Source organism: Microcaecilia unicolor, chromosome 3, assembly GCF_901765095.1.
Source record: "Microcaecilia unicolor chromosome 3, aMicUni1.1, whole genome shotgun sequence".
Classification (NCBI taxonomy): domain Eukaryota; kingdom Metazoa; phylum Chordata; class Amphibia; order Gymnophiona; family Siphonopidae; genus Microcaecilia; species Microcaecilia unicolor.
The window spans coordinates 232793389-232808788 of record NC_044033.1 but is presented as its reverse complement, the minus strand read 5'-3'; the positions used below and the strand labels follow the sequence as shown (position 1 = coordinate 232808788).

The window sequence follows — 15400 nt, the reverse complement described above, 5'->3', positions numbered from 1 at the left end:
AACCATCTACATAGACCTTAGGCATGGTAGCACAAGTCTGTTCATCATACAGATGGTGTCGATGAGGTTCTTTCTCTAGCGGGGGAACATCTGCTTCGGGAATACCTGCAATGGAATCCTGTTCTGCACAATCATGTAGGTCAGCCATACCTTGGGCTACTGCGTTACGATGTTTCTGAGCATACCTTACCTCCAGAGGCCAGCCTTGAAGAGCCAATGTCCAGGAGACTATTTTGCTGTTTGACACTCGACCGGTCTTAATTCGGTCACTACCCAAGAAACTGATGGGCTGGTGGCAAGTCTCCACAATTAGCTTCTCACCTTGGATGTAACTTCTGAAGTGTTGCAAAGCCCAAACGGTAGACAGGAGTGCTTTCTCACAGTCGGAATACTTCCTCTCCACATCCGTTAGTCCTTTACTGGCATACGCCACTACCCTCTTATCCGTGTCATACTTCTGATATAGGACAGCACTCATAGAGTGTTGGGAATATCCCAAGTCCACGTAGAACTCACGACCTCCCTCGGGGTATGCGAGGCATGGGAAGCAGCTAAGCTTGTCTTTCAGCTCCTGCATAGCAGATTTCTGTTCTGGCCCCCAGACCCAAGGTGTATCTTTCTTCAACAACTTGACCAACGGTCGGGTGATCTCCGCATACTCATCTATGAACTGTCTGGAGTAGTTGCAAATTCCTAGAAAGGAACGAAGTTCAGTGATATTGGTGGGCTGTTTCAACTGTTGTAAAGACTGCACTCGCTTCTTCTGGGGTCGCAGACCCTCAGCAGAAATTTCATACCCTAAGTAATTCAGTGATTTCCTGCACCATTGTCCTTTGGCAAGAGTCAGTTTAGCTCCAGCATCTGCCAACTGTGTGAAGACATGCTCCATCTCCTCCAGGTGTTCCTGAAAGGTAGGACTCTTGATCAGAATGTCATCCACATAGACCACTGTTCCTCGAGCTTCAGCATCTGGTAGGGCTTTGTGTAGGAAAATGTTGAATTCAGCAGGTGAATTGAGAAACCCAAAGGGTGTCCTGTTCCACGTATACTGCTTCTTCCCAAACGTAAAAGCCAGTTTATGCTGATCGTGGGGATGGACTGGTACTGTCCAAAACCCTGATGCCAAATCCAGGCTGGTGAAATACTTAGCCCCCCTGATGGTTGCAAGGTTCTGATCCAGTGGAGCCATAGGCCACCGGGACAAGGGTACTCGCTTATTCAACTGACGGTAATCCAGAGCGATTCTCCAGCTGTTATTCTTTTTCAAGATGGGCCACAGAGGGGAGTTGTACGTGCTGTTGCATTGTCTGATGATACCCCTGGTCTCCAAAGTGTTGAGAATCTCTTGTACAGACTCATAGGAAGCCAATGGAATCTTATACTGACGCACAAAGACAGGCTTGCTACCAGGTTCCGTAGGCACTCTGGTGACATGTAGGTTCGTAAGTCCACAGTCATACGAATCTACAGCAAAAAGGTCCTTGTAATTGTACAACAACTGAGTCAACTTCCTCTTCTCTGTGTGAGTAGTACAAGCATCAGCCTGTTCCACTTGCTCTTTCACCATAGCATCAAACTCTGAGAAAGGTTGGTTGGATGAAATTTCCACCTGTTCTTCAATGTCCTCCTGCAAGGTTGAGGTTTCCACAGAATTCACCCTTCGAGGCTTCTGAGGTACAGACATTTCCCTGGACAGAAACAAGAAGTCATCTTCCACCTGTACCTGAGCACACGTCGCATCATAGGGCCAAACAAACTCGAGAGATATGAGGCCCCTGGGAGAGGTAAACCAACTGTCAGTCGTCTCCCCCCCCTGGCAGGTGTCCCAAGAAGAAGGCAGCCTGCCAAGGATAGGCAAACTTACCTCGACATCATGGAAAGACTGGCCAACCAGAAAGCCAAAAGAATCTCCAGCAGATAGCTCAACTTCAGCAGACTGTGGATTGGTGACCAACAGGTATAAGGTGGTACCGGTGACCTCCAAACATGGCAGAACACCAATTGCCAATCCAAGGTCTCGAAAGTGGGCATGTGGGTTAAAGAACACTACATCATCCAGCAGACGTTGTCCTTGAGCGAGGCGAAGCTTGAGGGAAAAATCCCGTACCCTACCTGGAATGGTTACATCCTTGTCACAGACTACCTCACAGACCTGGGGAATGGTCTGTCCAGACTTCAAACAAACAGCCGTAGGTTCAAGTTCCACTGGGTTGTTCTGCATTCTACTCCACAGAACTAGATTCACCAGGTCCACATAAACTCCCAGTCGTGCAAGGCAATCTGACCCCAAACATAAGGGTTCCCTCAAGCCCCGGACAATAGAGAAGTGGTGAGTGAATGTCTTCTTTCCCACAGTCAAGGGAAGGCCACATATTCCGTCAAGCGGCTTGGAGCCTTGTCCCGGTACCTGTACCGAAGTAGAGGAACATCTGCTGAAGGGAAGTTGTACAGACTTACGAATTTGGCTGTACAACGAGTCACTGATGTAGGAGAGATCACTAGTGAACAGTAAAGTAGCTTGAAGCAATTGGGTGTTAGCCACCTGAACTGGTATGGTGAATTCATCACCTTTCTGGGTGATGTCAGTCACCTTGCAAGGATGAGCAAAATCAGGACCAGAGATAGGAGATGAGATGTCAAGTGATGCTGAGTCCTGTGAAACAATCTCTAGATGGTCCGCTTGTTGCACCAGCTCTTCATGCTTCTGACCCCCTTTTGGTGCCTCTGTCAACGGAGGCTCCCGCATGGGCGGATCCGCGGAACACCGGAGATCAGTCCGCAGGGGAGTGTCCTGTAGCTCCACAGAGTTGGCATCACCGACTGTACGCCAGTATCTCCCTCGCACATATTTAAGGGGTCGAGTGACCTTAGACCAGATCGTTTCCTCGTCATAATCCAAAACAGGCCGAAATCTCTTCAAAAGGTCATTTCCAATCAGAAATTCTTCACCCTCACTGGTAGTGATGATGGCAGGGTGCCTGACGGTCATCTGTCCAAGCTGTAAAGATAGCCAAACCTGTCCCACAGTTCCAATACTTTGATTGCCATAGGCCACCAGTGACAAGTCGCACGGTGTGACATGCAGCACATCCTGACCCCCCCCTAGAGATGCCTCGAGTTTCTGAAACAGGCCCTGGGTGACCAAAGTCACCTCTGATGCTGTATCCAGGAGACCTTCACAGGAAAGTACTTGTTGAATTAACAACTCCACGGTATATCTGTAACCTTTAGATATAAGCTTACCTAGAAAATACCTGACTTCCTGGGATGAGTCTTTTGAAAGAGGCCCTTCCGGGTTCGAGGGCTGCGACGCAGCATGGTTCACGGGGGACTCCTCACTGATGGACGACAACGCCTCCACGCTTGCGGTAACAGGTTTTGTGGCCACGTCTAGTCATGCTTGTTCTTCCTCCGAAGAGGATGGCTGTTCCACCTCAACAGATTTAACACTCAGCCCCGGAGGGGTCGGCGGTCTAGAAGACTGGTCCTTCTGCTTCTGGAATTTGACCTTTTTATGAGATGAAGGTGTCTTAGGTACACTGCTAGACTCCGCGATTGAACATCTTGCCATCAATTGGTCCAGCTGAGCTTGCATAGCACGGATCTTCTCTGCATTCCACTTCTTCTGATTAAACCGCTTCTTTTTAGGTTGTTGCTGTCCCTCCTGTGCAATAGGAGGCGCTGCATCCCGCGGCAGGGCCTGAGAGCCCGGCGGCGTAGTTGGTCTCGGCGCTTTGTTTTCCAGAGAAAGCGTGGAAGTGACCGCACAAACAGCGGGTGGTATCACCCTGTTGCGACTCTTGGATGCCGGTTTCGGAGTCTCTGCGATTGGCTTGGCGCGGCAGATTTCAAAAATTCCTTCAGCCTGCTTTAGAAGGCTGGAATAGGGTTCTGCGTTTTTTCCTGCCAAGGGAATCTTTATCGGATCAGGCAGACCCTGTATAAAAAGTTCCCTGAAATCACCAAATTCAAGATCTTTAGAATCAGGCGGCACCCCCCCTTGGTAAAATGCACGCTTCAAGCGATGGGCCCACTCCCGCGGACTCTCCTCCGGATTACAACTAATAGTATACGCTGCACGCTTAGCTTCAAGAGAGTTGGCAAAGAGACCGTAGCGCTTCGCTAAGGCTTGCTCCACTGCCCGTAAATCGGGGTTATCGGACATGATCAAATCTAGAACTTCATGGCACTCGGTGCTAAAGGTCCATTTGAGGAGGGCTCTGATGTCATCCTCAGAAGAGACGTGCATGGTCTGCAGGAGTTCATGCACTGCCTTAAGATGGGTTTCTATGGATACCGAGGCAGACTCTTTAAAAGGCGCTATTACGGTGCGTAGCATCTTTATAATATATGCTTGCCTCTCCATAGACATTCCTTTCTTGGGTTCCGGCCTGACATGCCGCTGATCACTACCAGGTGTAGAGAACCTCGGGGCAGGTGTATTGCTAAAACTGGGTGGATCTGCCGAAGGCTGAAACCCTGAGCTAGGCACCTGACCAAGTGAGCTGATGATTTCAGCAGGCCGTCCCTGATCCCGTGCTCCCAATGGGTGTGTCACTGTCTCGGGTCTGCTGCTTCGGTCACCAGCCACTATGGGGCTGGATCGTACAGAGGGGCGGGAAAGAGCCGAAGCCATTCCCCCAATGGGTGTGTTTAACTCGGGTCCCTCCCGGCTCACGTAACGGTTCATTTCGGGAGCTGGGCTTGGGTGACCCGCAGCAAAACTGTCGGGGAACTCTAAGGTATACTGTACTTCTTCCTGCGCCATGTGCGTAAGCTCTTGCTGCATTGTGGAAATCTTTACAGTGCACTCATCTAATGCTTTAGACAATGAATCTCTGTCCTTCACTGTACATTGTAATTGCAGTGAGACTGTTTCCTGCTTCTCTTTTAACTCAGCCAACTCTAGCTTGGCCGCGTGCCAATCTTGAAACACAGACACAGATTCTTCTTGAGTGGTCACTAGCTCCCTGCGCAACTCACTCTGAACACCTTCTGAGACCTGTTTTAGCTCCCGATATAATGTCTGCAACTTATCTGTTTCCCTAGTCTGGTGGTGTAAAGCACCAGTCAAACGAGAAAATTTCTCTTGCAACGAATCAAAAGACACGAGGTACTGGGCAATTTCTTGCTTTAATGTGTAATTACGTGCTTCACAATCAGATAGGTCACACTGCAAAGTTTTACACTTATCATCCAGTGTCTGGCACTCCGTACACATCTCTTCAGAGGAGTGAGGTGGGGCGGGGCTTACATTGGTCCCTGCTAAAGCAGATTTGGCAGTCTCTAAATCAACTCGTAATGCAGCTAACTCGCTGTCTCGCTCCTGGACAGTTTCCCTAGTCTGGGACAAATCTAACTGCAAATCCGCTATGCGATCTGTTAGAGGTACAGATACCTCTCTTATCTCATTCATCAAAGAGTCTTTAACTGCCAAAAGAGACACGCCCAGTTCACAAAGCATCCATTGTGACAAATGCTGTTTCTCTTTTATAATTGTATTTAAAACCGTAGCATATACTTCTGAGCTATTCGGTGAACTGCTACTAAATAAAGCACGTACAGACTCTACTGTAGGAGGTGCTGGTTTCGTCTTACTATGAGAGAGTGGCAGTAATATTTTCAGCACGCCCTTCTCCTGTTCACTTAGAAGCATTTCAGGCAATGTGCCAACCGTGCCGGTCGCCATGTTAAAGACTAAACACACCCTATTTTCCTTCCTGACAGAGAGTTAGCGAAACCTTTATTTCTCTTTTGGAGCTCAGAGTAATAAATCTGTCAACCAATTACAGCAATAAAACACAGCTGTATAAACAAAGGTCTGCCGTCAGCTAGGTGGAACTGCAGATCGTGCAAAGAGAAACAGAAGATTAAACCAGCTTTCTGAAAAGACCCAGAAAAGTTTTAACTTCTGCTATTCTTGCACCAACTGTCCCGGACGAACGCCCCCAATTTGTAGGTGGTTATATAGTTTTTGTAAGAGGCCAATTCCTACATACGTACTCGCTTATGTCTAGGGGGTGTGGCCTCCGCCCGACATTAGCTACATGGAAAATAACGGACAGACCAATGGAATATATTAGTTTATTTATACAGTGTTATATACAAAAATATAGAAAAATCCTTATCAGCTTATAGCATCAGCAATTCCTGATTGCATGCACAATGATACCAAAAATATAGAGAATAACTATGATTATCCTATTGGCTAATCTGTAATGACAGATAAACACAATACCAAGATCCTAATGATTACCACACAAATCTTATACTAGGCTAACAGCGAGTAGAGATCATAAATCCTGACGTCACACATCTGAGGGGTCCGAGCACAGACCAATTATCTAACCCAGCTTGAAGGAAGTAAGCTATGATCTCACCGTTCCGGTCACCAGATCAGGTTCCTTCCGATACCTCAGCTGAATGTCTCAGCAAGGTCCCACGAGCTTAGGTGATGCACTTGTCTTGCTCAGCAACAGATGATACAGACTCAGTATAGATCCTGTCGACAGCTGTAACCTGGGGAAAAGCTTTGCCAGGTATTATCAGTAAGTCTCTCAGGTAAATCAGGTGCTTGCAGAAATGCAAGTCCTCTCTCTTCTTTTCTTCTGTTCTTTCTCTCCTTCCGTTCTTTCCGCCAACTAACTTTCTTCTCCTTCTGTTCCCGCTTCTCCGACCCATCAGTTTTCTGGGAGCCAATCAGAAATAATCCCACCATGTACTCCCAGCATCTGTATGAAGCTTCCATTGTCCGTCTTATCTCGTAAGCTCTCTCTCTCTCAGGGACATGCATTCTCCCCCGATACAGAGTGACCTTGGAGGTGGTGCAGGCTTCAGTAAATCTATTACAAGCTGAAATGCTGACTTCTGCACAGTTGGTAGTCAGACATATAGGTGAAAGGTTGCAGCGTCCATGTTGGCTGTAAAGGTGCTCTCATGTGCACACCGGGTGGGTGAGATCACAGCAAATACTCCTACACATGCATCAGGCAGGGGTATAGTGTCTAGATTGGGGAATAATCCTTTGGTTCTATCGGCAAGGGCAGCTTGGAAATGGCTTTGCAAAAGGCACTGTTTCAAATGGACAGTGACACCCTTTTTGCCATTACATCATAATCCGGATTTTCCTGAGGGATCCTCATCGGTGAAGGGATTTGTTATCTGTATCAACTACTTACGGATGATGGAAGGGCGTGGCCCTTCTTGGAACTGCAACAGGAATTTAGTCTGCCAGGGACTGATCATTTTGCATACTTACAGATTCAACATTATATGACAGCGCTGGGGTGGATTAATCTGAGTGAGGGCGTACAAGACACTTTGAACACCACATTGACATTAGGGGCCCAGAATGCAGTGCCCCTGAGATTCCATCACAGATTTCTTCAGGATACGACAGAAGACATTGATTACTGTGGTAGAGCGAAGGTTTGGGCAGCGGATTTGGCAGTGGAGGTGTCGGAGGAGGTGCTGCAGTCCTTTGTATCCTCCTCACAGCGCACCTTTGTCTATACCCGTTATTGGGAGATTCAATACAAGTTTGTGCTGAGGCTGTAAATCTCACCAGCAAGGGCATTTAAAGCAGGATTTGGTAGTACTGGGGCTTGCCCCAGATGTGGCCATTCTCTCGCAGGACTTGGACATATGTTTTGGCTTTGCCCCAAGGTCGTGCAGTTTTGGTCCAACATACTGGCTGAAGTTAAGCGCTGTTGGGGATGTGGTACAATACAGAGACAACCATTGCTACTCTTTGGGATATATAAATGCACAAAGCCCGTCCTTCCGGGACTTACTCCATTTTTGCACAGAGTGGTAGTGATTGGAAAAAAGGTCATCCTGCTGCACTGGCGTGAGAGCGAGGCTCCTTCTCTTGGAGTCTGGAGGACACAGATGATCGAACTTCTGAGATTGGAGAGGTGTGGAGTTACAGATTTATCCTCAAGGGAGGGAAAGAACCTGGAGAAAATCAGGGCGAAATTTTGGGATACCCTACAACCCAAAGCAAAAAATAGACTCTTAAATCCAAGCACATGTTCAGACAAGACTGTGATTGAATGCCTGTGATGCTCAGTTTAGGGAGGGGGGGATGGGGGGAGGGGAGTAGGGGGCAGGAGAGAGTGGAAGGGGGGGGGTAGTAGATATGGCAGTAGGTCATCTTTGTGAATAGTGCTAGCTAGTGTAGGAATTGCACAATAAGGAGTTCATACTCCAGATCATCAGGCAATACACGATAACGGGCAATGGCTAATGTTTGTCATGGCAAATGATATCTGCTGGTGATCATTGATTGTGTGAATAAAGATGATTGAATTTATGCAATGAGGGAGGGTGGGAGGGAGATAATATGAAAATCTTGATGACAGTTAGTAGTACACTGTTTATTTGTTTATCTGGTTTGGATTGTATTACTGGATATTTGGAACGCAGGCGGAGATTTCTGTACTGAATGTCGTCAATAAAGTGTTGAAACATAAAAACCACAGTTCTAAGCCTCAAGTGCTCCAGTAGCCTCTCTCAGTGTATTCCAAGCTTTGTTTTGCCATCACCAAAGGTTTGGAATACACTTTCATGGGAACCCCGCAATGACTTCTCCCATCCCTGCGGGTTTCACAGAAAGCACCCAGAAAAATAAGACCCTAAGGCCCAGGGAGGGGTCAGTGAGGGGGATATTTTATCAGTACCAGTGGGGATTGAACCTATGACTCTAGGAGATCTGCAGTAGAGCTATGAAGATCACTAATCTATGAAGAAGTCTGAAAATAGTTATCCACTGAACTTGAGTGAGATAGGCATACTTTCAGTAGTGTCCTAAAATTGAGATCAAAATAAAAGGAGGTACTGAAGAGATACCCTTGCTGGTCCAACAGTTCATAAGTTCTGTCTGTCTTCAGCTTCTTACCACTGCTGTTTCCTAGTTTATCACAACTGCAGTATCCTAGCCCTAGCCGTTCCAGGTATTTTGCACCCTATAGTGCATGCATACTCTCTCCCTGTGGCAATTCCTGGTATTGAAACAGCTCATTTTGCAATGTAGACAATTCTTGCTTAAACTAGACAATAATGTATCCCTTGGATTTTCATTATTCTTCCATTTTGTTGGTTACATCCACATAAGAGTTCTGTTGAAAATGGCTACACTAGTGTTGCTTTAAAGCCCTCATCTCTCACCTGTTTTCTTCTTTTTGAACCTCAGATTGTTTTTCTTTTCATATCTGCTATTATGCACTTCTTCATATCACAGCCAAGATCTATCCCTTCCTCCTTTACTGTGTAACCAAAGCTGTAATCCAGTCCTCATTTTGGTAACTGTAGCCTCTGCTCTGGCATCTCTGCGTTTCACAATGCTTCCTTCTAACTCTTCTAGCAGCAATAATAACCTTTTTCTCCTTATACAGGCTCCCCAAATGTATCTTGTTCTCCCTGTAGGGAGTCGAGTTCAGGAAAGACAGACTGGGAAAGCAAGAAGTTTATGTTGCAATAACAGTTTAGGAAATGAGAAGGAAGTTGAGGGCTAGTTTTTAAGAAGACTATATTTTTTGTTTAATTATATGTAAAACTTGCTTAACTACTTTTCAAAGTAAAAGCCCATCAAAACGGTTTGCATTCTAAGTGCATTTTTATCATATTGTAGGATTTTCAGTTTTCTTAACTAATTGCATTGTTATGGCATGCTTCAACATGTGAGGCAGGGAGGCAGTTTTCAAAGTCATTGATAAATTGGCCCCACTCAGTTTGGCTAAAAGTAAATTCAAGCTTCCATACTGCACATACTTTTAGCTGGATTTAGGGAAGGACTTCAAGGGGCAAGTTAACAGCTTCCTAAGAACACCATTGGAAATAACTCTTAATAGCAAACAGTATTTTACAGGAAAAAATATAGAACTTAAAGGAAGCTATACATGATGGTCTCTTATGAAAGTTGTGGGAGGGAGCTTTTGAAGAGTGCTTTGCTTTCTGACCAGACATTTCTTGACTTTATTCTCAGGAAAGAAGAATTTGTGGATTTATATAAAGAATTTGAGCCCAGCTTGGTGAATAGTACAGTGTACATTATGTCTATGGCTATGCAGATGGCCACTTTTGCCATAAATTACAAGGTAAGGTTTAGGGCTCTGACTTTCTCCATTTTCTAAACATGTGTGCAAAGGAATAAGTCAGATATCTGATACAATCATTATTTGTATGTATGTACAAACATAAAGAAGAAATGGTTGAATTGAGAACTTCTTACTCTGCAAGTGGAAACCTTCTCAGACATTCAGCTTTTAAAGGTACATAGCTGTGTGAAGCAGAAGGGATTAGTTTTCAGTTGTGAACAAAGGAATGTAAGAAGAGAATGCTAACATCCTGCCAGTAAAGAAGCACAACAGCGAATAGAAAGTTTGCAAGTAATCTGCTTCAGTATCCCACTCCTCAGATGCTGTGTGCTCAGTAATCTTGTTTTCTGAACATGTCACAGCTCAACAACACCTTAGATATATATATACACACACACCAAGGAAAATAGTCTTACTAAGTTCAAAGATCTATAGTGGGATCTCTCCTAGTTAATGATGAAGTGAATGCCACTGAAAGCCTAAGCAGGGCAGTGCAAGGGGTCTCTAATGCCCTAGGTTAAACTTCAGCCATGCCCCTTCCCCCCTCTTCCTGAAGTCTAGAATCTCCCCTTCCCGACCCCTTTGCCTCATGTTCAGCATTCCCTTTCCTTCTGCCCCTCCCGCCCCAAAATGCCAAATATCTCCGTCTGCTCCCCCCCCCCCCCCCCCCCCCGGCTTCACTAGAGCCAACTCAGCAAAACTAAGAGGCTGAGAAGGCTAGGGCTTTTCAGCTTGGAGAAGAGACGGCTGAGGGGAGATATGATAGAAGTGTATAAAATAATGAGTGGAATGGATCGGGTGGATGTGAAGCGACTGTTCACGCTATCCAAAAATACTAGGACTAGAGGGCATGAGTTGAAGCTACAGTGTGGTAAATTTAAAACGAATCGGAGAAAATTTTTCTTCACCCAACGTGTAATTAGACTCTGGAATTCGTTGCCGGAGAACGTGGTACGGGCGGTTAGCTTGACGGAGTTTAAAAAGGGGTTAGATAGATTCCTAAAGGACAAGTCCATAGACCGCTATTAAATGGACTTGGAAAAATTCCGCATTTTTAGGTATAACTTGTCTGGAATGTTTTTACGTTTGGGGAGCGTGCCAGGTGCCCTTGACCTGGATTGGCCACTGTCGGTGACAGGATGCTGGGCTAGATGGACCTTTGGTCTTTCCCAGTATGGCACTACTTATGTACTTATGTAGGCCTTTGATCACTGTATGTGCACATGGCCTTTTTAGTCCAGCATCTGTGATACAAGCTTCCTGTTGGAGTGGAAGGGGATGGGACATAGCAGGCTTTGAGCTTGCATGCATGGGTGCCTAAAAGCCTGCCACCATTCTGTATTCTTTCCAGCTTTACTGGTGCTGCATTACCAAACCCTCCAAAGTCTGCTGCTCTAGACATGGAGTGAAGAAGTAGCTTAATGGTTAGAACAGCAGACTGAGAACCAGAGAAGACTAGTTCAAATTGTACTGTCGCTCATTGTGATTTTGCGCACGCTACTTAACCCTCCAGTGCCTCGGGTACAAATTGTAAGCCCTCCGGAGACAGGAAAATACCTATTGTAACTGAATGCAACTTACCTTGAGCTACAACTGAAAAAGGAGTGAGAGATATCTAAAACTTCTAGGGCCTTCCCTGACCTCAAGAGCATCATTCCCAAATGAAAATATCAGTGCACCAAAACAAAATGCTTTTCATAGGCAAAGATAATCTCCTTACGCTATCCTTTAAAGTGAATGGCAAATAGGTAAGGAGCCTGAATTACAAATAAAAAAAAAAGAATCATGAAAGCATATATACAACTAACATGCAGTCCATCAGTTCTAACATCTTGCTGTGCTGATTATAATTGTCTGATCAGTGTCTGAAGAGAATTTCAATCAAGTTCAAGGCAACATCTGCACTACAAGAGCATAATGCAGTAATTGACCTAAAGATCAAAAACATTCTAAAGATGTAATGACACAATGAAGATAAATCTTTCTCTTTTGGTGCCATAGTCAAATTTCTCTTTATTTATTATGACAATTTAAAGTGTCTATATAGAAACAGAGAAACAATAACAGAAATAAATTACATAAGTCACTCACCACAAATGATATTCGGTTATCCAAAACCATATTTATGGGGAGAGAAGGGAAATCAGGACTCTGCTTAGCATTTTCCTATTTTCTTAATCCCTGTCAGTAGTGTAGTGACTATCTTCCTTACCAGTTCCCCTCACATACGACACTTTTCAACAATGTAATGTGCTTCCGACCATAGAGTGTACAACTATATATGGATGGAAATGTTGGTCCAACCTCAACTTAAAATACGTTTTTTTCAGCACATGCAGTATCTGTTTCTGACCAATACTTCCTCTATCATCAGCCATAGTGATCTTACAGCCTCTTCCCTCTCAACTCCTTCAGTGTTGAATAATGAACTCTGAAGCATGTACATATATGCAAATTAGCTCATTAGTATGCAAAGTGGATAATTCTGCCTGTATTTAAATCTTGTAAGCTGTGTTAGCCATGGAAAGTTAACTTTCCTGTGGGAGATTTGGCTCGCTACATATGAGCCCAAAAACAGGGTAAATGGGCCAGTGTGTTGAACAAACATAACTCCCCAATCGCTTAGTAAAATCAAGTACATAGCCCCTTACTCTTCACATTCCCCGATCCCTTTGTAAAATAAAGAGTGGCTCCCTGATACTCCTCCAAAATTAGGGTCGTCTTACTCAATCCCTTTTCACCTAATAGTAATACTGTGTTCTCTGAGGACAAGCAGGCCACGTTATTCTCACATGTGGGTGACATCATCCATGTCGTGCAGAACGCTTTCACAGCATATTACAGCTTTAAAAGCACGCAACAGCATCTCACTGCACATGTGCCAGTGCCTTCCCGCCCGCTGCGAGAGCACAGGACCATTAGTATCTCTTCATCTGCTGTGAGGAGAGAATATGCTGCTGTTGGCTCTTCACAATGTCTGGTGCATTGCTGCTTTTTGAGCTATTTTGTTCCTTCCCCATGGCTGTTTTTCCTTCCATGTTATCAGAGGTCTCCAGTGGCTTCAGGCGCTGTGCTCGGTGCAATCAGACCATCTCTGGAACTGACACCCATTCCTGGTGTCTCCAGTGTTTAAGGCCAGAACATAGCCCCGGCTGCCCAGAGAAGCTCAAATTTTTGGATCCAGGTCCAAAATATTGACGTCGACATCAGTGTTAGTGCTTGCACCAACATTGGGTTCATCAGTCCCAGTTGCCTTAATGCCATCCGCTGTGCAGGGCCCCCAGGACTGATCAGCATCGGACCAGACACTGATGGATGTTGATGCTAGGCATCGGGTGAAGGCCAAGAAGCACAAGCATCGATCGCTTTCAACACATAGTGCCAGGGCACTGAGAGATCCAGTCCCTGAGAAGCATCGGCACCAGGAGGAGCACTCGAGGAGGTACTGACATTGGGGTCTTCATGCAGCCGGGACATGGTACCTGAGCTGACATTGGCAGTTCAGCAGCCTGTCTCTGAATCGACACCCCAGCCTTTCCTGGTGTCAGTCCTCAATGAGCATGATGAGCGCATCTGGGCCTTGTTCCAGAAGCAGTTGGCAGGCATACTGCAGCAGAGTGCATTGGCATCAGGGGTGCTTCCTCCAACCATGCCTCTTCCATTTTGAGACATAGTTCATTACCCTATCAGAGGTTTTTGACTAGTGAGGAGCTCGCAGCATATTCAATAATTACATAGTAACATAGTAAATGACGGCAGATAAAGACCTGTATGGCAGTGGTGTGCTGGTAAATGTTTAACAACAGGCTCTCTCCATGGCCCCCTCTGTGCCCCCCCTGGTCCCCCTCTGCGCACCCCCCCCCCCCCCCCCAAATTGCAGAGCTGGCTATAGCCGGGGAGAGAGCCTGGGGGGGGGGGGCAATGCATTACTCCAGGAAAAAAAATTAAATGATCCCAGGTTCCAACCTAATTCATGTTTAATGTGCAATAAAATGCCATAAATAAGTAAATAAATATAAACTTTTAATGTTGAGCACCTGATTTTTTTTTTGTTTTGTTACATTTGTACCCCGCACTTTCCCACTCATGGCAGGCTCAATGCGGCTTACATGGGGCAATGGAGGGTTAAGTGACTTGCCCAGAGTCACAGGGAGCTGCCTGTGCCTGAAGTGGGAATCGAACTCAGTTCCTCAGTTCCCCAGGACCAAAGTCCACCACCCTAACCACTAACATATTCCAAACACTATAATGAAAATAAAATGATTTTTTTCTACCTTTGTTGTCTGGTGACTGTTTTTCTGATCATGCTGGCCCAGTATGCAATTCTGCTGCTATCTGTCCTGTTAACTCCGTTTCCAGGGCTTCTTTTCCATTTATTTCTTTCCTTTCCTCCTTTCTTCTTCATTTCTGGTCCTCCGCAGACTTGACTGTCCAGTGGATCCAGCTTCTGTCTATTTTCTTCATCCATGTGCAGTTTTTCTCCTCTCTTCCTTTTCCCTCATCTCAACTCCTTCCTCACTCTTCCCTCCATCCATGTCCAGCATTTCTTCTCTCTCCCCTCCTCTCCCCTGCCCTCCATCCACCCATGTCCAGCGACCCTTCTCTCCCCCTGCCCTGCCCTCCATCCACTCATGCCCAGCGACTCCCTTCTCTCCCCTGCCCCCCCTCCAACCACCCATACCCAGCAATTGACCTCTCTCCCCTGCCCCCCCTCCAGCCACCCATGCCCAGCAACTCCCTTCCCTCTCTTGCCCCCCTCCTCCTCCTCCAGCCACCCATGTCCAGCGACTCCCTTCTCTCCCCTGCCCCCCCTCCAGCCACCCATGCCCAGCGACTCCCTTCTCTCCCTTGCCCCCTCCTCCCCCTCCAGCCATCCATGTCCAGCGACTCCCTTCTCTCCCCTGTCCCCCCTCCAGCCACCCATGTCCAGCGACTGACTCCCTTCTCTCCCCTGCCACCCCCTCCCGAGTTGTTCATCGAATTCTTTGGGGCATGACCGCTGCCGGCACTGACTCTCCCCCGCTGCCAGATCGCTATTCATAATGGCCACCGAGACTTACAAGGACGGCCTCCAAGACTTCAGCAGAAGTCTCACGAGGCCATCTCTGGAAGTCTCGGTGGCCATTTTTAAAGAGCGAACTGGCAGCGAGGGAGGGTCAGTGCCAGCAGCGGGCAGGCAAGACTGCCTGCCCCGAAGAATTCGATGGACAAGGAGACTCAGGTGAGGGACCGGATCCGGAGGGAGGGAGGAGAGCCGGCTCACACATAGTAACAACCAGCTCGCAAGTCGGAGCAAAATTTAA

At 46.5% G+C, this 15400-nt stretch overlaps 1 protein-coding gene across 1 annotated transcript in view; it reads left to right on the top strand.

Annotated features, from left to right (window-relative positions):
- Positions 1-15400, top strand: part of ATP13A1 (ATPase 13A1) — a 343318-nt gene that overhangs the window by 304559 nt on the left and 23359 nt on the right. Inside the window, exon 24 of the mRNA XM_030197562.1 lies at positions 9986-10097. Coding sequence (XP_030053422.1) covers positions 9986-10097 — 112 coding nt within the window. The remainder of the gene's footprint in view (positions 1-9985; positions 10098-15400) is intronic.